The sequence below is a fragment of the Acromyrmex echinatior genome, chromosome 8 (assembly GCF_024713525.1).
Source record: "Acromyrmex echinatior isolate Ae372 chromosome 8, ASM2471352v2, whole genome shotgun sequence".
Taxonomy (NCBI): Eukaryota; Metazoa; Arthropoda; class Insecta; order Hymenoptera; family Formicidae; genus Acromyrmex; species Acromyrmex echinatior.
In genome coordinates, this window is record NC_141859.1 from 6,446,863 (window position 1) to 6,468,681 (window position 21,819).

Consider the following 21,819-nt stretch of genomic DNA (forward strand, 5'->3'; position numbering starts at 1 on the left):
GATTATCGCGGACCAGTGCATCGGACGATCGTAGCTTCCTCGTAAATATAATAATACACACGGTTCATATCTATGTATCAGATACAATATCTAGCTTCTATGAAACAATTTCCTCACGATCAAAATCAGATTTCATAATTTTGACTATTATTTATCAAACGTTATCAATGAGGATTTACGTATAATCATCACGCGATAGCTAATGCGCTTTCATATCGTGAATGGTATTGGTTGCATGCCTTAAATATATATTGAGTAGGAACAGTGGCGACTTATAGAAATAATTAAAAATAACTCAAATGTAATTTAATTGATATTATAAATTTAACAGTGTAGGACAAAGAATAATAGACTTCAATTTAATAGAAACTGTGTGCTGTATAATACATTGTTTCTGATAGATTAAGGCCCGATTGCACCAACGTTAGTTTAACTTTAAGCAAAGTTTAACATTATTCTTTCTTTTTTTAAAGCCGATAGAAAAACAGAAAGGAAGAGAGTTTTAAGCCTCGCTTAAAATTAAAATAATGTTGGGTCTAAAAACTATTATTCCCTGTTCCTATCCCCTGTGCTTTTTCATTGTGTCCAGAACTTTACTTCTTTTAAATATTAATTAAAACGCGTGGATTGGGACATTTTCAGAAAGTAAAATTTCAAAACACCGCATGGAACTCGTCGTTGCGCGACAAGACACCCTGTAGAAGGCTGTGAGGCGTGCCCACGGTTGGACAGCGCGGCTGATAGCACGATGGATCATGGGTACAAGCACCGTGTGCGACCAATGAGCCGTATCCTGCTAAACTGTTAAGAAGGAAGTGGTTCGTTGCTGCTGCTGTTGCCGCTGTTCTCTCTCCATCTATCTATCTATCTAGCTACCGATCTATCTGTTCGTCTCTCTGCTCCTAATCCTATCTACGCACGCTCACCGATATACATACGTCTATTTTATTTATTTATACATCCGCAAGTCTCAATCTTTTTCGAGGCTTAACATCGTTTCCGCACGTACAATACGAGCAGCCGTTGTTCTTGTAACGAGTATATAAATCGGAATCGTGACAAATGTATGTATGCGTATATATATTGTACATTCATATATCATATATATATATATATATATATATATATATATATTCATGATATATAAATATACAATATATATACATACGTTTGTCACAATTATATAGAATGGATATTAAAAATGTTACAAGTTATGTAACTACACATATCATTTTTTTAAAATCTATGTGTTTTCTTTACACCAACTGAGTTATCTTATTATTCTGTGCAGATAAAGATATTACGATATGTTTGTCAACAAATTAATTTACGAGTTACATTTTACGTCAAAATGTGCCAGAATAAAGAATAACATCTCGCAAATGATTAATTTTTCAATATTTTTTTCTTAATACTTTTGTTTATATAATAGTTAGGGATATCATTTATTTTGCAACAAATTATATTCCATTAAAAAAAAATGGAAGCGACCTTGAAAAATCAAGTTTAAAAAATTGATTTATCATTATTTGCCCCTTGAAATCATAAATTTTTATCTGAATATATTCTTGATTCGACGCATATTTTTCCATATAGAGCTATAACGTTTCTTTTTCTTATTTCCGACTTATTTCTTGTTGCCAACGAGTGTGCATTTCACGAACACTAAGTATATTTTATTTAACTGAATATTTATTTTAACACTGGCATTATTTCATTATATTAGGTGTTGGATTAATTCGTAGCGTTTTAGAAAGAATGTTATTTATTTCACATGAGCATTTAAAAATACATTATGAAAGTACTTTCCCACACTTGTAAAACTCTACGATTAATTCCAACAATAATACAATAGTTTAATCATTCAATTGACATTTTATAATATTATTTCGTAAAGTAAAAAATATAGTAGCATGTAGGGATAATAACTTGTAACATTTTAAATGCTCCATTTTATATATCATCCGATTAAGAATAATTTCTTTTTTACGATACGAACGATACAAACGAATTGTAAGTTATTTTTAGAAATGTAAGCGTAGCACTTGGATATAGTAGATATATTTAATAAATACTTATATCGCCTCCAATTGCTGATAAGTAGTAATCAAGGTATCAAATCGCAATAATAACTTTATATTGACAATAAGATCATATAAAATAAATATTTAATCACACAGTATTTTTAATAGTATAAAGAATATAAGGCAATAATAGTACAAATATATGAAACTTCAAATATTCACTTCTTGATATTGATATTATAACAGTTGATTTCTGATGAAAGAATTATCTGTTATAATATCAATATCATATCAACACAAATGATAATATAATATGATAATGATTACTATTCATTTCTTTAGTTTATATCTCCAAAGGAATATCGAAATTGTCAATTAAATGATTAAATTATTAAATATATGATAATAATCGCGTAAAAAATATCAGTGTTTATGAAATGTACATTTGTTAGTAACAATTGAAAATAAAAAAAGAAATATTAAGTGCTGGGATATTACGATATGTACAAATATATATGATGTCGCATGTATAATAATTAAAATGAAAGATTGATCAGTAGATACTTATACAGAAACTTTAGCCAGATGTATCCATGTATCATTTTATCCTTCTTTTTCAACTAATGTTAAATAAGGACAAAAAATGTTGCAGATTGAACCTCTAACATACTTACCGGTATTTTGCTGCTTTTTAGGAAGTCCAACAATGCTTCGAGAGCTCCTAAAGTTGACGCCTGGACGTAAACTCCTCGTTCAGCTAGCCGTATATTTCCCAAAGCACTCGATAATTCCTTTGCTATTTCTTCCTTCATAACATCTACTTCATCTGGTTTCTGAGCGACTTGCAGATTTAACCCTGTGAATATCATATTATTCGTTTTAGTCTTAAAAATATAAAATATACATGTATTTTATGTAAAAAAAGTTAATCTTATCGAATAATTAAAAGTAGATTATGTACCAGCAATGGCTTTTTCCAAATCTTTAGCAGCAATTTTTATTCCTTGAGCAGCCTTAACTTCACGGTGTTCGATGTATGCATTCTGAAATAAAAAAAATATACGTGGTATAATAAATATTACACTTTAAACTTAAGTATATAAGGAATGGAATGCTATGTGAATGATTCTGTATGTGAGCAACGAACTTATACTTAGCGAATCTCAGACATGTGATTCGCTATTCAATATAATTTTAAATTTATAATTTGTATTTACAACATAATTTTAAATTTATAAATTAAATTTATAAACTAAGAGTAAAGAAATTCTGACAGAAATCTTCCTATTAGAGATTGTGACTATCTTATCATGTGAAATATTGTTGCAAATGTTCATAAGAAGAAAAACGAATTTTTTTTAGAGCAAATTAAGAATTGATATTAAAGTTAATGTAGATTGATTGATTGTACGTAAGGAATAATAACTGTAACGGTATTTCATTATACTTAAAATATAAAATATAATATTGAAAGATTACCTTAACTCGTAATTCTTTTAACGGTTGTGGCATAAGAAGCGAACGAATTTGTGTTACAATAGGGCCGTCCGTACCCGCAATAATGACTGTATCACCTTCTCTTAACATCCCATTGACTAGAATACAGTCTATCGTAGTACCAAGTCCAGGCAATGCCTTTACTTCCAATACGGTAGCTTGAAGCTCTTCGCTATACATCAATCTTTTAGCCAAAGGACCCTGACAGGCGTCAACTATTAACGCCAACAGATTGCCCATACCTTCGCCTGTATATGATATAGTGGAGTAAAAAGAATTCAGATATTCTCAGATGCTATGTATATCTTATCTCCAAATATATACTTGTATACTGTTTTACCTGTTATAGCACTGGTAGGAACTAACGATACGTATTCTCTTGGATCTGGATTCTCGTAATACACTGCTGCATTCAAACTTTGCTCTGCAAACTGTACAATAATATCTTTCGATCGCCTTTCGAATTCTCGTTGAGTATTAGATTCTTGATTCTTTACTATATCTTGAACATCCTTACGATTCATAGTCTGCCAATCGTACAATCTGGAAAAATTAAATCGTTATGATTTTACGACTTAATTTGTGAAAGAATACAAATTATTTAGAATACTAATTATTTAATTGCCAATATCTTGGAGATAAGTTATTTAATGTGATATTACCTATCGATTTTATTGAGAGCGACAACAAAAGGACATTTTTTTGCTTTTAATAAATTGATACTCTCTATAGTTTGCGGTTCCAATCCATGCATAATATCTACAACTAAAATTGCTATATCACAAAGAGAAGACCCTCTGTTCCTGAGATTACTAAACGATTCGTGACCAGGTGTATCTATGATTAAGAGACCAGGAATCTTAAATTTCTTGTCAGCAAACTAAAAAAACAATAATATACAGTATAATCAAAATTTCAATATTTAGAGATTTAAATAAACTAATTTCAAATAAACACTTACGCCTTTTACATGTTTCGTTGATTCTTGGATAGCTTCAATTGGTACATTAGTAGCACCAATTTGTTGAGTTATACCACCAGCTTCTCCATCTTGCACATTGGTTCTTCTCAATTTGTCCAAAATCTTCGTTTTGCCAGTATCGACGTGTCCCAAAACACAAACAACAGCAGCTCTCAGATTATCCAAAGATTTCTTTTTTTCCGCCTCTATACGGCGATTTTGAATTCGTTCCTTTGCACGTTCCTTTTTACGTGCAGAATCTGGCACTTTATCCTCTACTTCACTGTCTTCCTCACTTTCATCCTCAGAATCAGATTCACTTCCGCTTTCGCTCTCTGTATCGCTCTCGGATGATTCTTTTTTTTCTAATTCTTTTTGAACAGGTTTCTCTTTTTCAAGTGTCTTTAGTATATCGTCAGATTTATCTGAAATTAATTAAGATTCAATTACTTTAATCATATAATATATCATTATACAATAAGATTATAAATAAACTTATAATTCTAAAATCTATATATAAAACAATACCTTCTTCTTCCTGTTCATCATCAGTGGTGTCGGCATCCCACGAATCCTTGACATCATCTTCTTCTTTCTTTTCCTGTTCTTCTTTCATTGGTTCATCTACAATCTCCACTTGTACCTGAGCCGCAGATGCTTCATTATCAATTTTTTCTTCTTCTTTCTTTTCTACACTAATTTGTTGCTTTAATTTATTTGGTCTAATTCGCGTTCCTAAAATAATTTCAATAATTAATATAACAACTTTAATAAATTTCTCTGTAAACACATTCTGTAAAAAATATGTACATATAATACCTGGTCTAGGTTTTTTCTCTCCTACTTCAGGCAATTCAACACCTTGAGCTTTAAACGCTTCAATCATTGCTTGCGCTCTAGCTCTATCTTGTTTCTGTTTCGTTGTTAAAAATTTTCCTTCAGCCTTTAATCTTTCTTTTCGTTGTTTTTCTTTTAGCTTTTTTTTCTCTTTACGTTCTTGTTCCAAACGCAACTGTTCCTGTCTGGCCTGTTCTCGTAATTCTTCTTGTCGTAATCTTTCTTCCTCTTCTCGCTTCAATCTTTCTTCTTCCTCTTTCATTTTTTTTAAAGCCTCCTGCATGGCAGCAATAGTTTTCTTTCCAGGCCCTTTACCTATGATAAAAATCTATTATGTAAAAGAAAAATTATTCAAATAACATAACTAGTAACTGAAATTACCTTTCTCTTTAGTTTCTTCTTTACCACTTTTCTTCTTTTTTTTCTTTGAACCATCTTCAGGCTCTGCATCACCATCAGCTTCTATACTATCTTGTTTCTTTGCTGATATAACTTTATCATTTTTCTTTTCTTCAGAAGTTGTAGTTTCATCATCTTCTTTCTTGTTACCTTCCTTAGTAATTTCCTAATAATAAAAATGTATGTAATAAAAATTAAATGATAGATTTACAAGAATACTTATTTCATTTTTTAATTAAAAAGATCTTATATATATAAAAGAAAAGTATTTATTTAGAGAGAATCAATAATATATATTTTATCTGTCTTACCGCTTTTTTCTGAGCTAACTTTTTTTGTTTCTCTCTCTCCTTTTTTTCTTTCTTCTTTTGTGCTGCTGTTTTTACAGTACTAATTTCAGTGTCCATATCAGTATTAAGTTCCGATTCTACTATATTATTGTCTGTAGTTTCCTCTTTGATATCATTTTTTTCAGCCTTTTCTTTCTTCTTATCCTTCTTTGCTTTTTTCTTTTTATCTTCATCATCAAGCTTTTGCTCATTTGATGGCTCTGTTTTAGTTTCAACTTTGTTATCTGTTGCTGGTTTTGTTCCAGAATATTCCAGTGCCAACTCCGCCAACGTCTGTTCGATTTCTTCATCACTGTCATTACGCTTTCTCCTACCTATTGACGCAAATCACAAATATCTTTTACAATCAAAAGAATATTATAAAGTTAAACTTATAATACAACAGTTACAACAGTTACAACAGTTACAAAACACATATATGTATATATATATATATATATATATATATATATATATATGTATGTATGTGTGTGTGTGTGTGTGTGTGTAATATACAATTACAATACTCTCTATGAATTATTGATATAGTTTTAAATAATATTTGGCATGCACTTAATGATACAAATGATGCTCTTATCAAACAATGAATTTAAAAATTTTTCAGGACACAAACAATCAATTGGTTAAAATAATTACAATAAAACACAGCTTTTCTAATAATTGAAAACAAATAATTATTAGTTTGAATTTTCTCTCTCTTCGCCTTGTCTTAGCCATGGTAATGAAATTGTTTCAATAAAATTTTAAATCTCTACTTAATATTATTAACAACATTGACAATATCATACTTAATAATCTTAAAAATTATTTTCCATAAACCATGATATTAATGAGGACACAATGCAATTCAGGCTTCTTCAATTTTTCCAATCATTATCTGTATGGAACAGTTCACTTTTACTAGGACGCATTCCGAAGCAAGTATGCGATATCATTTTATTTTTCTTTATTCTTTGGTGAACAACAAGGACAAATGATGCATCATGCGGTTTTTGTATGTAATTCGGAAATACCCCTATACTTATGATCTGTTTTCTGTTCTTGCATCAGACTGTTTTAGAACTCTCTCTTTCTCGCTTTAAATAAATATCAAACGTATTTCTATCTCACTTTAAGTTCCAAAAGTATAAACTAGTTCAGCCACAGAAAATAGACTTTTAATTGACTGAAACAACTAATAATGCTACAAAATATTGTAATCAACTGTTCTTTGGCCTTCCTACAGCGTGGTTCTATAATGTAATGTTATCTAACGTCAGACATTATTAGAACAATGGATATAGAACTACTGCCAGATTCATTACGACGGTTCCTACGAAAAACATAGGAGATAGTTCGCGTAGGTGCTACAAGCGAACGTATCGAGTGTCATAATCGCCATATGCGGCGCCGAGAGGACGACGACGACATCGCCCGATCTGACGGGCGTGCGATTTAGGTTAGGTCCTATAGCAGACGACATTTGTCACATCGGAGCAGCGGCATGCAAGTACATATGTTAAATCGACACGTGTCAATTCAATGGCGTGATCATGCTTATCGTTGCACGATCAATCCCGCTCACCTTTCTTGCCCTTTTTCGACTGTGACTCCTGCATCTTGGATCGCTGCTGCGGTCGACTGCTCCGTTCAGCTTTCTCCCCGACTCCTCTCTCTTGCTTTTCCCCGACACTCCCGACAGGCTGTCTTGGCGATTGGATCGGCCGGTGGTGGTGCGTGCGTTGTTCTTCGGATGAGGAACGGCGTGATACTCGCGTGCCACCGATGAAAAGTCATGCAGGCGCAGAAAAAAAAAATTCTCGTGCAAAATCACCACGAGCGTACTCGCGACCGGGTCTTGAAGGCAGGGCGGTATACAGCAACACAGCTGGCATGGACTACGGAGCTGTAATCGTACACGTGTGGTAGTGGTAGTACTAGCATTAGAGCACTATACATAGGTATTCGCATCCGCCATTTTTAGTCCTTTCCCCCATCCATTCTTTGTTCTCTCTTTAATCTTCTCAGCTCAGCGGCGGAGTGGAGAGAGCAAAGAATTGGGGAAAGAATCAAGAGAGTGAAGAAGGGATTAAAAATGATGGATGCGAATATTCATTTATCATATTATATTATAGTACCTTACCAGCAGTAGCCGTAAGTCCGGATCTAAAATGGATGTTTTAAAGTTTAAAAACTAAGCTGCAAGAAATTGACCAATTACAATCAAATTTGAGGAAAATAATCGACTATGATTCGTCCATTTCTTATGAAGGCTAGAACTTTATTGTAGATCTAGAGTAACGGTCGCTTCGCAGAGGACACGCTGGACAATGATCAAAGTGACCACCAGGGTTGCCAAGTCGAAAAAAAAAAATTTTTTACAGAATTTATAGTAAAATTTCCTGAGAAATTCTTGAAAAAAATGTGAGAAATTTCCGAGAAATTCCTAAAAAAATAGAAAATTTTGTAAAAATCTAGAAAAAAATCACAATATTCCTGAGGTAACAGAAAAAATTATCAAAAATTATTATTTTATTTTATTGTTAGTAAATAATGACACAAACTGGAGTATACAAAAATTATTTGATTTTAATAACAAAAGTATATCACATATACACAAATATAGCATTATTTATATAATTGTTGCAAGTTATATAACTAAAAATACAAATTAAAATATATTAAAATATTTTTAGACGTGAATAAACATTTTTAGAAAGAAATATGCTCTTAACAAGCTGACTAATATCACATCAATAAGTAATGTCACATCATATTGACCAGAGAGAAACCTGAGAGAGGACATGACGGCCCAAAAATATAACCGCAAAATACTGCCGCGCACTCTGACAAAGTGAATGTAAACTACATAGCAACGTCCAGTTTCTTAGGATACATCCATTTTTCAAGGCTAGAACCATTGGCAATACTTTGCAGCAGCCAATCAAGAGCGTCAACAGTAATTAATGATGCTTCTGATTTCCCCGATATTTTATCTTTATATTAAAGTAGCGCAAAAGTCCTCTATTTTTTATTTACTTAACCATATCCTATACCCATAACATACCAATAATACTAAGCGCTTATTGGACTGGGTTACAAATGGCGATCGAAATAGCCAATAGGAAGGCTGTCGGCATTTCGGCTCAGATCAAAGGAATTATTAGAATACTGATTATTTCATTGGTTAACATCTAGTAAATTTGCTCACTTTTATAATTTTCACCTCATTTCAAGATACAGAATCGATCTCCTATAAAAATTGCTCTCACCTATTCACTTACATTCACTAATCATTAACAAACTGAAACCTGGCGACACCAATCACGCTTATGTCTTAACTCTTAGAGTGACTCTAGCCCTAGCTATTTTGCCGAATTAAAATCGCCCATTCAATGTTTCTTTTTCTTGATGCGTTTCGGAACACGCCATTCCATTCTTGTGAAAGCGCGATCAACTGCCCACACTAAATCTGTTTTTTTTAATTGAACTTCTTGTATCATTGGTCGTTTTTTTCTTTTTTCCTCCATAGGAAAGAAAAGGAAAAAAGATTAACAATGCAAGAATTTCAGATGAATATCAATTGCCTACATCACTAAAGGTATCTTTTCATACCGACGCTCGACGCTCATTTTCGGCGTCAAAATAAATCACGCGATAGAAATTGACGAATATCAAGCATTAATTGATCACGTGACCTGTCAGATGAAAACCCAGCCTAATTGGCCTAATTTAAAATAATCTCATTGCTGAAGAAGTTCACAAAAGAATTCATTTTAAAGAATACATATAAAATTAGAAAAATTAATATATGAAAAATTCTTTTTCTTAAACATTTATATTAAGAAAATATCTATGTCAAATAACAGCTCTATGAGTTGAAAAATAAAGTAAGTTTTTAACTTTTTTATCGATTTTAGTATAAAAAGTTTACTGTTGCACCATAAAACATAAAATTCGAATAAACGTTTAAAAACCATTTAATAAACATTAAATAAAACCTGAAAATGAATTGTGAAAATATAAACTTAATGAGAAATAAACGTTTGAAAAATGTTCAAAAAACATTTCCACTCCATTGAGACTCCAATGGTCCAACATGAAATAAATGTTTAGAAAATGTTTCTTCAAGCCATTATTTTAAATAAACAATTTTTTTTAAAAAACACATTTAATAAACGTTAAATAAGCATTTAAAAAATATTTCTTTATACTGTTTTAAATGAGTAATTAGTGTAAAACAAATATTTAATTAACGTTAAATAAACATTTAAAAAATCTTATTTTCAAATATTATTTTAAATAAATAATTGATGTAAAACGAATGTTTAATTAACATTAAATAAACATTTAAAAAATGTTCTTTTATCATTATTTAAAGTAAGAAATAATTTTAATTAAATAAAATTAAACTTAAAGTAAAAAATTAAAGTAAAAATGTATAGCTGGGCTCCCACTCCAGCACATGATATTTTTTTTTTCCTGTAGGCTTGTGTTATTAAGAAGAATTAAAACTTACATAACGAGTATTCAAACGCTCGACGCTAATCGTTTTTTAAATTATTTTTCTTAGCATTCTTTATCTTAAAAATTAGGCACAATATTTGGTTTAGATAGAGTATTATTGTTACATCAAAAAAATTATATTCTTAACTTAAGATTATCCCACTTACATATGTTTTCTTCTAAAATAAGCGCCAAAACGATTTTCTTAATTTAAGAGGGAAAATATCTAAATTATCATATTCTTAATATAAGAATGAATATAAGAATAGTACAAGATGTCCTACTTAAACGATGATCTCAAATATCCCTTAGACAACATACATTTTAGAGAAAAAATGTTTCAGACAAAAGTTGTATGATTTTAAGGGAGACATCATTAAAAACCGCATGAAACGTGCGTGTATCGTACGTGTAGCGACAATCGCTTTCGCAAATCAATAATATATTATTAATTTAAGAGAAAATATTCTTATATTAGTTAAGAGGAAATATCAAGTACATCTTTCAAGAATACAATTTTTTAGGCGTATCACATCCAATGTTTTATTGCAAAAATTTTGATATTATAATTGATATCTTTTTAAATAATGGTTCTCTTAGTTTGATTTTCTCAACAATTAAGAAGAGATTGCACAAAAATTTCTGCAATTAAATACTTAAGATCAGAATGAATCTACATCTGTTGAAAGCTTTAAGCAAAAGTTTTTTACGGTATCCTTTATTCCTTCTGTTTCCGAAAAAAATAAAAATTTTATTAACAACATTCCTGGTGTGAGCACCCAGCAAACGAGAATGGATTAAAATAGATTGAAATTTTTTCCTATTCGAATGCATATTTTAAATAGCGAATACTTTTTTTTGGATTCAATTGGATTCAATTGGATTTAATTAGATTCAATTGAATTGAAATTAGATTCAATTGAATTGAAAAACTGCGTTTCCTATTCAAAATTTTGAATTAAACATATTCACAATGCACAGAAAAAGCTAATATTATTTTTAGATTAAAAAGTATAGAGATATGCTCCATGCAATTCCTATAAATGAATAAAAATGCATTCAAGATTGAAAAGCATTCATTTTAATATTCATGAATCAATATCTCTGAAAATATGAATCCATTTCAATTCATTTTGATTCATTCTCGTTTGCTGGGCATGACATCAACAAATTAAATAAATTTATTGAAATTCTGAGAGATCCACTGCCTACGTCATCGAATTATATGTTTGTTTTCTGTTGCTGCACTAGACCGTACTAGAATTCTCTTTCTCGCTTTCGACAAATATCAAATACAATATCATACTTATTTCACTTTAATTTCCAAAAGTGTACACTGGTTCAGCCTCAGAAAACAGAAAACAGACCTCTAATGTAGTCTATAAAGATTGTATTCCAAAATTTACTGCTAGTACTGAAAATCTATAGTTTACGTTATATGCATTATATGCATATTGATATATATTGATTTTCAATACTGGCAATAAATTATGGAACATCTCCAGAATAGACTGCAGAGATTGTGATGTCTCATACGTTAGTCAGACCGGACGTATAATCAGATGTATGAAAATGCGGATAAAAACCATATTAACAGAAACACGATTCATGCCCGATTTCTTCACTCCTAGATAACTTTATCCAAGAGATATCTCCCAGATTACAATGGAGATATCTCCTGGATAAGGTTATCTACAACTTATCTGGAAGTGAAGAAATTGGGTATTAGTCTTCTGTTGCCACGGAACATAGAATAGAGATCGCAAGAGTTTAATTGGGACAACATTAAAATATTGGAGAAAGAAAAAAATCTTAAATAAAAACTTGTCAGAAATGATTTACGTAAAGAAACAAAAAATGATATAAATTTACAAAATGACATTTTATCTCTTGATCCACTATATGAGAATTTATTTAAAAAGATGTAGTGCTTCCTGCTTCTTAATACATGATACCTATATATCATCTCATATTAGCATTATACATATCATTAAATTTAATCTCTTGAGCATATATTATTACTTTTGTTTAATATTTAAATTGTTAGTTTTCGAATTTTATTAAAAATATTATTCTGACGTCAGTATAATAATTAAGTGCTTCAAATTATATATATAATACATGCAATTTATACATATAATACATGAACTTACATTAGTAGTTCATTTATTTCTCATAAAGTTTTATACAATAAAAAAAAATGAGAATATATCAGTAATTCGTGTTCTGTAAAATAATTTTTACTTTTCTTAAAAAAATAAACTTAAAAAGAAATTAAATTTATTATTTTATATGAGAATTTCATATAAAAAATTATAAATAATTTATTTGATTGTCAAAATTAGGAACAACTCGATTTATCAATATTAGATACAGTTGTGTGCTTGCCAATTATTATATTAATTAATAAAAAATTAATTTTGTTTAAATTTTTTTATTTTCAACGTTTGTAATATATAAAAAAATTAAGAAAAATATTTAAAAAATTAAAATGTTATTAGTATACATATATAGAGTGTAACTAAAAAGTAACTACGAATCACATATAGCTATTTCTGATCAAAAACTGAATCTAAAACTTCTGAATCACTTCACAATTTTTTGCAATTTTTTTTAGTTACAATATATGTATATAAAATAGAATATCTAAAATTGATATATAAAACAACTTCAAGAAATTTTTAATAATTTATCTATAAGATATTTCATAAAAAACACTGAAAAATATATTAAAGTTGTCTCAAGAGTCGATTTTATCCGCTTATTCGGCAATCTATAGAAATTAACGTCTTGTTAACTATTGCTAAAATTTGCAAAATGATTTATAAGTTCTCGATGACGCTCGTTGTCACTAGTATTATCTTCAAAGATAGTGTGCGGATTATTACCGTATTCTTATTTATTGCTAATGCCAACGTTTCATGAACAACAAGATTCATGAAAATTGGCATTAGCAATAAAAACAAGGCGATAATCTGTAAACCTACTGATATTTTTGACTTATAAGTTTTTGATCAGAAATAGCGTTATACTATTTTTCTAGTGCTTGTTTATGTTACATCTTGTATATGTGTATATTAACTAAACATAAGTAACAATAAATATTTATTATCTCAGTAATGATCTTTCATTTTAGCTGCAAGATACAACGAGATCATTTGCCGTTACAAATAATATTGTAATCTTCAATGGTTCCTGATAATACCTCCATAATTTCAATAATAACTTACAACGCAACAAAAAAAAAGTATAGAAAATATGTACTTTTCTATTATATGTTTAAAATTTGCAAGTTAATGTATATGTATGCGATTATCTTCCAAGCACTACTACACTTTTTATGTTATCGTGTTGCATATATTAACATGTTTGAACAAATTATTATAAATTATTATAAACGTTGAAATTCATTTACTAACTGACTTAACAACTAGGACGAAGTCATTTTCAAATGTTTTCTTAAACAGTGAAAGTTTTTTACTTAAAAAAAAAAACAGTACCTGCATCAACAGTAACTTATCCGTTTTTTCGTCTGAAAAAAGTAAATATAATTATAATATAAATATGTAAATAATAGTATTAATTTAATGTTTACGATACGTCATTATGATAAATCAACATTATAATCCATTTTATTTTTGTATAAGATATATTGGGTCATCTAAAAAGTATCCGCGGTTTTTTGTCACTAGATGTGTGTTGATGGTGTGTGGATATATCTAGTGACAAAGTACCGCGGATACTTTTTAGATGACCCAATATTTACAATAACGCTAATATTGAAATACACTGTTTATTCTGTATCTTAATTGAAATATTTTTCAATTTAATCTTGACAATTCTATTTTATATTTTTAAAATCAAATTACAAAGATAATTGTTTTATTTGTGTGTATATGTATATTACATAATTATACAACATATTACATGATCGTACAATGCTCGTATCAGATACATTCAAAAAAAGATTTTGCTGCTCCAGCTAGAATTATCGCTGTTTTTTATATCTGATAGAAAATTATGTATCATATGCATAGAATTTATAACACAAATCTAAATTCTATCTCTGTCATCTATATGATTAGATGCAATACATATTCAATATCGCAATACTTGCTAGAAATTTAACTATTTTAGCTAATTTTTCGTACTTAGATGATTTTCGTTATAACTGCAAGATTACTTTTTTAAGTATAATGGGCCTTCTATGCAATAAGCCATTAATCATAAAACAGAAGTCAGAAGCTAAAAATTAATCAATCACAGTTGTCAATTTTTAGTTTCTGACTGATTTATGATTTATGACTAATAGCTTATTGTAGAAGACCCATAAGACCCATAAGAAATTAATTAAATCAGCGACACAAGACATATGTTTTCTTTTTGGATTGCTTATGTTCAAGTAAATTAGAATTGTACACCACAAAACGCATAATTTCTTGTGATTTACTAAAATATAAGCAGTCAAGCAAAAAAATATACATCGTGTGTCCCCACTAGTTTTTCTTCATTTATTTTTTACAATTTTAATCAGTAATAGTGACAGCGATCCTTTCAGGCCCTTTCAGGAGATTATAGATTTGTTCGCGTCATATGCTCCAACATATTCCAATGTCCTCTTGTTAGCTTTTACTCACTTCAACGAGCGTGTTAGAATGAGTAGATGCCAGTAGAAGCATTTTAGAGCATGTCAGAGCATACGACGCGAAAAAACCTTATTTCTTCTCTAATCACATTTGGAAACCAAATGGACTCAGAGATACATAAATAAACTAGCGTTTCTCAGTTGTGTTTTCGTTTGCGACACTAGCGTTTTTAGTATTTTACCTCCACTTATTCTTGCATCTAGCGAAATAGTGCATAGCGAAGTAGCACTGATAACGTTCAAAAATTTTAGTAATAAATAGCAGTTTTTATATTCTTTGATCTCCAACACGTACGTTATTTTATGTGGCTTCCCATAGCATAGAAAGATTGCAGAAACGTTGCAGAATAATTTCACTGAAACATTGCAATATTGCATGGTGATTGCTGAATCATTGCTGCAAGATTTCAACAATGTCAAAATGTCCGCTTTTTGTTATATTGCAACGAAACGTTTCAGTAATGTAATGTATTTGAATAAATTTCTTTTTATGGTAAAAATATAAAATATTCCAATGAATGCAGTATTAATTTTGAAGGGTAAATTTATTCGTAAGGATAAAGTATATATGTATATGCCCCGAACAAATTACAAATGTTATCCACATTAACATAATAATACAGTCGCTTGGTAAGTTAATCATGGATTGAATTAAATGATTCTTTTTAATTTGAAATCACTCTGAGTCAATTGAAATCGATTAAAAAATAACGATATGAAATTTATTAATAAAGTTCGAGTGCTGATTTATTCTTGCATTCACATCATGCATACAATTACATCATCGATAATCGATCACATAATTAATTATCGATAAGTCATTTTTAGCAATTTAATTGCTTATCGTCTTATCCGATAATGCTGCATTGATTGCATCCAAATTCGATATTATACAAAATCTTTTGATTTCATATTTAAAATAAATATAAAACTTAGCTAATGAAATGGTCGTCAAATAATAGATTCATAAATTTTTTATTTAAATATAAAAATGGATTACATTAATTATTATATCATAAAAATGACTGATAAAAGATTGTACTACATAAACATTAGAAAAAAATTATATTTTTGCATTATTATTATTGTAATAATTAAAAAAAGTAATAATTAAAGAATTACAGTTTTGCAACGTTTCTGCAATAATAACGAAATATTAATTTCTAAATATAGCCGAATAAGCAGGTAAAATCGACGCATAAGACAACTTAAAATATTTTTTAGTATTCTTTATGAAATATTTTAAAGATGTTATTAAAGAATTTTTAAAGATATTTTAAAGTTATTTTATTCGTCGATTTTAGACATTCTACACATTGTAATTTAAAAAAATTATCAAAATTATAAAATGGTACAGAACTTTCGACTCAGTTTAGTCCTCTCTATCTGTCCACCTGCCTATGAGCGTTATTGGAAAAGAAATATCCAGTATAATGGAAAATTTTTATATACAATAAATATTTTACATGATATTTAAATTTTCTTTGTTTAATTTTTTAAACATAATTATATATTTAGTTTTAAAATATCTATAATATAATATTATGAATAATTTCCAATTTGAAAAGTAAATAATAATAAATATTCGTTAATATTTTGTTATTATTTAATAATGAAAATATTTATTGCGAAAATATTTTTCGCAATAAGTTTATTACAGTTTTTCAAGATTAATTTGGAAAATTTGGGGGGATTATTAATATTTCAGATTGATTGCGTTGAAAGTCCGACAATATATCGGCACGCAATTATCATTTCTGAAATTAATTCATTTATATGAATATAATAGTTCAATATCTTAACATTCAAACCGTAGTGGCGCTTCATATTTAAAGTAATGATCATATTATGTTATTATCGGAATTATTACTAGCTTTGAACCATTATATTATTTAAATAATACATGTATTTTGTGTATAATAATAATTAAAATGTATTCGATCATTTTTATTTATTTGTATTTTTTTATTTATGTGTATTTACTCCATCGTCGGTTACTGTAAGGAGAAAGATTATGTACAGATTACTTATTTTGTGTAATGCAAATTATCTGAAAAAAAAACAGCTGTGCACATAACATTGAATGAATTTCTAAAAAAACATATGATAATATATCAGTCATCAAATTATGGATGATATTGCGAAAATCAAATATAAATTATACTTTTATAAAGACTCTACAAAACCTATATGACAATTCCATCAAGAATAAAAATAGAAAAGTATTTAAGTAACAGAGAAGTTTGCTGTTGCCGAGGGTTTAAGACAACCCTAGTGAAAATTTTTCTCATAATTTTTATACGAATTGGAACATTTTTCAGAAATACTCAGAAATATTCGGAAAGTTTACATCTTCTTTCAAAACTTTTCATACAAGTGAATTCTGAAATATTCTGAAATTTCTCATTTTAAAAAATATTTTTAAAAAGTATTTTTAAATTTTTTAGATTTTGTAACATTTTAAAAATTATACTTACAAAATCTTGAAAACCTTATTATATTTCATAATTAACACATATATGAAAAATTCTGAAGAAAAGATGTAGATTTTCTGAGAAATGTTCCAATAAAAAATGTGAAAAAGTTATAAAATTATAGAGAAATTCTGAAAAATCATATAGAAATTCTAAAAAATTATATGAAAAATTCTGAAAAAAATTTTCACCAGATGTAGCATATCACCAATGTTGTTCAAAATCTATGCAACTGCAACCTTTAAAATGTGGAAGAGACAGATTTACAGCATGGGTGTGGAACTTAATGACAGTTGTCTCTATACTTTACAATTTGCCGATGATTAAGTGGTAATAACTAATAAAGAGGACATGAAATATGGTATGTTATGAGAAAATTACTGAAAAAATACAGAAACTAGGGACTCTTTCATAGTGAATATTGATGAGACTAAATATTTATACATGTGGGCACAGAGAGACAAATTATTCATGGAAATCAGGGAAAAGATTCGATCTTGTAGAGAATATGAATAACAGTGATCTATATTCTATACAGACAACCGAAAAATTGAAAGAAGGATAAAAAGGAAAAAAAGTTATAAATTGCCTAAATAGAAATCTTTTGGAATAAGAACATATTGAGAAAACGTAAGTAGTTCTATGAAATAATGATCAAAAGTTATTATATGAGACATGAAGAGTTACAGATAAGTATAGAAGGTAATTTGAAGATGTGGAAATGGATGCAATGAGAAGATCTCTAAAAATATCAAAAATGGAAGGACAGAGAAATGAAAACATAAAACATCAGATGGGCATTGAAGGCATTGAACATTAAATGATATCAATAAGAAACAATTCATATGAACATACCTATGACGAATGCTAGATTCAAAAAAATTGCTAAAACGAGTTCTAGAATGGCGACTTTTAAAATGTTGAAGAAGGGGAAGAACGCATATGACAGAAGTAATACAAAAAAAGAATATCATTTTGGCTGTAATATTCGCACATATCTTCGTTATATATAAAAAAAAATTTCTTAATATTATAAAAGAAAATTTCTTAACATATTAACACAGTCGAGCTTGTTAATTCGGCTGATCATTTTCTACCACAAATCTCGACTCCTTTTGGTAAGTCTTTTTATTAAGTCTCTTTTAAAATATATTAAATGAGTATGGTCTCGTTCCAAAATCACTTGGTCTTGCAACCATTGTGAAAGACATACATATAACTCCAAGTGGAGCTTGGGACAATAATCATATGTACAAGTAATGTATCCACTGATAATGGCGAAACATTTGTTATTTATTAATTAATAAATCAATGATAATTTTTTTTAATTGCGTTCCAATTACTGCACTTGACTCTCATTACCAGTGTACTTTTCCTTATATATTAAAGAATCTTATTTCATCATTTTTTACACTTAATATAAAAAAGGCAGAGCATGAAAAATCTAAACGAAAAGGACTGTAAGGATCACGATAAGTCTTTAGGCAATTAGGAAAATTAGGCATCGGACAGTATCGGAAGACGTTTTAGACCGATTATATATAAATACATATGTATATATACGTAAAATAATATTTTTAAAAATATGGATTCTTTTTTGGAAAGATTAAAATTGAAATTGGGGGTTGAAATTTGATCATCGCATGAAAGTAAATAAATATCAAATTTAGCAAATTTTGGTCAAATTTCGATTCCTTAATCCTTTAGTAATCGAATTTTTTTAACAGTGTTCGCGTGGGAGTTAATTTTCCCCACATTTTAATAAATTTATTTTTTATGTAAACCAAATTTTTATTTTTATTTATAAATAATTTTTTACATACATTATAAATATTATAAAAAATAATTTCTAACTGTTAAAAATTATTTCGACTACTAAAGGATTAAGGAATCGAAATTTGACTAAATTTGCTAAATTTGATATTTATTTACTTTCATGTGATTGATCAAATTTCAACCCCCAATTTCAATTTTAATCTTTAGCCTGATAGAGATATTATTATAAATGTTGCTAATCAAAATTAGAAAAAAGGAAAAAAGAAAATGCCCTGTTTTTTATTTAGGTACCTCATTTTTTCAAATTATCACGAAACTGTTTGATTCTAACATTAAGTAATATCTCGCGTGTTGTGTTATATAGACCTTTTGGCGTTTGTTTCTATTGAATCATTATCTTATGTAACGATACACTGTATATAATTAATATCTCTCTTTGTCTCTCTCTGCCTCTCTCTCTCTCTCTCTATTTCTCCCTCTCTAATACTTTATGTACCTTCTTGCTACAAACTATTACTTGTTGATATACTATAATTAAAGATTATGTGTTTCGCAGGTTTCTTCCTGAAACTTCCTTGAATGCCTTCCAAAAATAGATTTAACACGGACGAAACCCGCGAAACGCATAATCTTTATATAGAAAGCACCCGTGGAAGCCCCAAGGATATATAATTATGTAATTATGTTAAATTATTGTTAATCAAACATAATATAACATGTTAATATATACAATGTGATAACAACCCAGAGCAACAGCATAAATATTAAAAGATAACGAAAAGAGGTCTTTTTTAAATTGTCTTTTTGACAAAGCGAAAAAGTGTTTAAAAGATGACGAAAAGACATTGTTTTTAGATTGTCTTTTCAGCAAGACTAAAAGGTATGTATAAGACATTTTTTAGTTTTGTCGAAAAGATAACTTAAAAAAGACATCTTTTTGTCATCTTTCTGTGATTGTCATTTTCGCAAAGCAAAAGATCGACTAAAAGATATTTTTTCGTATTGCCGAAAAGTATTGCCTACAACATAGAAAAGATATCTTTTCGTTATTTTGATACTTTTTATTACTCATTCGCAAACGGTACGCGAGATCGCCAGATGGACGTGATAGAGTACAGTTTCTCGCGTTTGAAAATTATACAGAACAGAATAAAATATGCAGCACAATAAGAAATTTTACTCGTGTTCTAATGAACACTAATAAAATAAGAGTTAAGTAAGTTGTTTAAGATTAATTTGAGAAATTTGAGGGGATTATTAACATTTCAGATCAATTGCGTTAATGCCGACAACCATATCGGCATAATTATCATTTCTGAAATTAATTCATTTGTTTGAAAATATATATATTAGTTCAACATCTCAATACTCAGACCATAGTGGTGCTTCGGATTTTAAAATAATGTTATTTAACATAAACGGTCTTGTTTCCTATCTTATTACTAATAAAATATTTTTTTATAATTGAGTCTCTAAAGGGGACTATGATGAAAGATAATGAATCTTACACATAGGACACGACAAACATTGCAAGAAATGAGACGTATATTATGAGTCATGCAATTTTATTTCGTCTTGTGTAAAAATTAATTTAGGAATTCGATGTTATTAAACATTATATTATATCAAAATATAAAAGATGACTAAAAAATATCCAAAGAAGTCATCCTTTAGTTATCACATGAATATTATAAGACTATAAAATAAGTGCAAAACAGTGCAACATCTGTCGTCTTTTAATCATCTTTTTTCGTCGACTATATTCTTTTATTAAAAGATATCTTTGTAACAATTTAGTTGCCTTTTAGTTATCTTTTAGACTTTATTGCTCTTTGGGATACCTATAAATCTGGTAAATATTGATACTCTCCTATCCAAAACGTAGTAAAAATCTTTTTCTTTTTACAATTACCACAAGATTATATAATATGAAAACTATAAAAAGTAATAAAATAGGATTTGCTTATTATCAGTCCCTTCTACAGATAAGTTAAATTGCTCATTATTTGAACTGTCATTTATTCGCCTGTTTATATAATCATTCATTTATTCAGTTGTAAATTTATGACTTTATCATTACAGATGACTTAATTTTTAAACTAAAGTTAAGTTTATGAAAAGAAAATTAATAAAGAAAACATTGTATCATCAGCATTTTGGTTTGTCTTTCATTTGATGACAGACAATTGCAAATAGCAATTAAATGTTATTTTCCTGATTACCTAAGATCACTGCAAACTGATTTCAGAATGATATATTTTATGATACAGCACATGTACAAATTTTGTATAAATTCAAATAGTATTATGCGACATATGTCTTTAAATACACGCAACAGTCTCTCCCCACTATATGTTATCTATGTAACTTA

General features: G+C 28.7%; 1 protein-coding gene across 2 annotated transcripts in view; it reads right to left on the bottom strand.

Moving 5' to 3' along the window:
• eIF5B (eukaryotic translation initiation factor 5B) overlaps positions 1-8,209 on the bottom strand; it is a 45,064-nt gene extending 36,855 nt beyond the window's left edge. The window contains exons 1-12 of one of the 2 annotated variants that reach the window (XM_087408384.1): positions 8,191-8,209; positions 7,633-7,953; positions 6,030-6,382; positions 5,701-5,884; positions 5,302-5,634; positions 5,011-5,217; positions 4,483-4,907; positions 4,184-4,401; positions 3,862-4,064; positions 3,504-3,769; positions 2,986-3,067; positions 2,699-2,880 (exon numbers count right to left, since the gene is read on the bottom strand). In XM_087408384.1, coding sequence (XP_087264510.1) covers positions 2,699-2,880; positions 2,986-3,067; positions 3,504-3,769; positions 3,862-4,064; positions 4,184-4,401; positions 4,483-4,907; positions 5,011-5,217; positions 5,302-5,634; positions 5,701-5,884; positions 6,030-6,382; positions 7,633-7,666 — 2,487 coding nt within the window. In that variant the 5' untranslated portion in view covers positions 7,667-7,953; positions 8,191-8,209. Of the gene's footprint in view, positions 1-2,698; positions 2,881-2,985; positions 3,068-3,503; positions 3,770-3,861; positions 4,065-4,183; positions 4,402-4,482; positions 4,908-5,010; positions 5,218-5,301; positions 5,635-5,700; positions 5,885-6,029; positions 6,383-7,632; positions 8,019-8,190 lie in introns of those variants that run through there. The other variant, XM_011053403.2, reaches the window with a different exon arrangement.
• Positions 8,210-21,819: the final 13,610 nt, after the last annotated feature.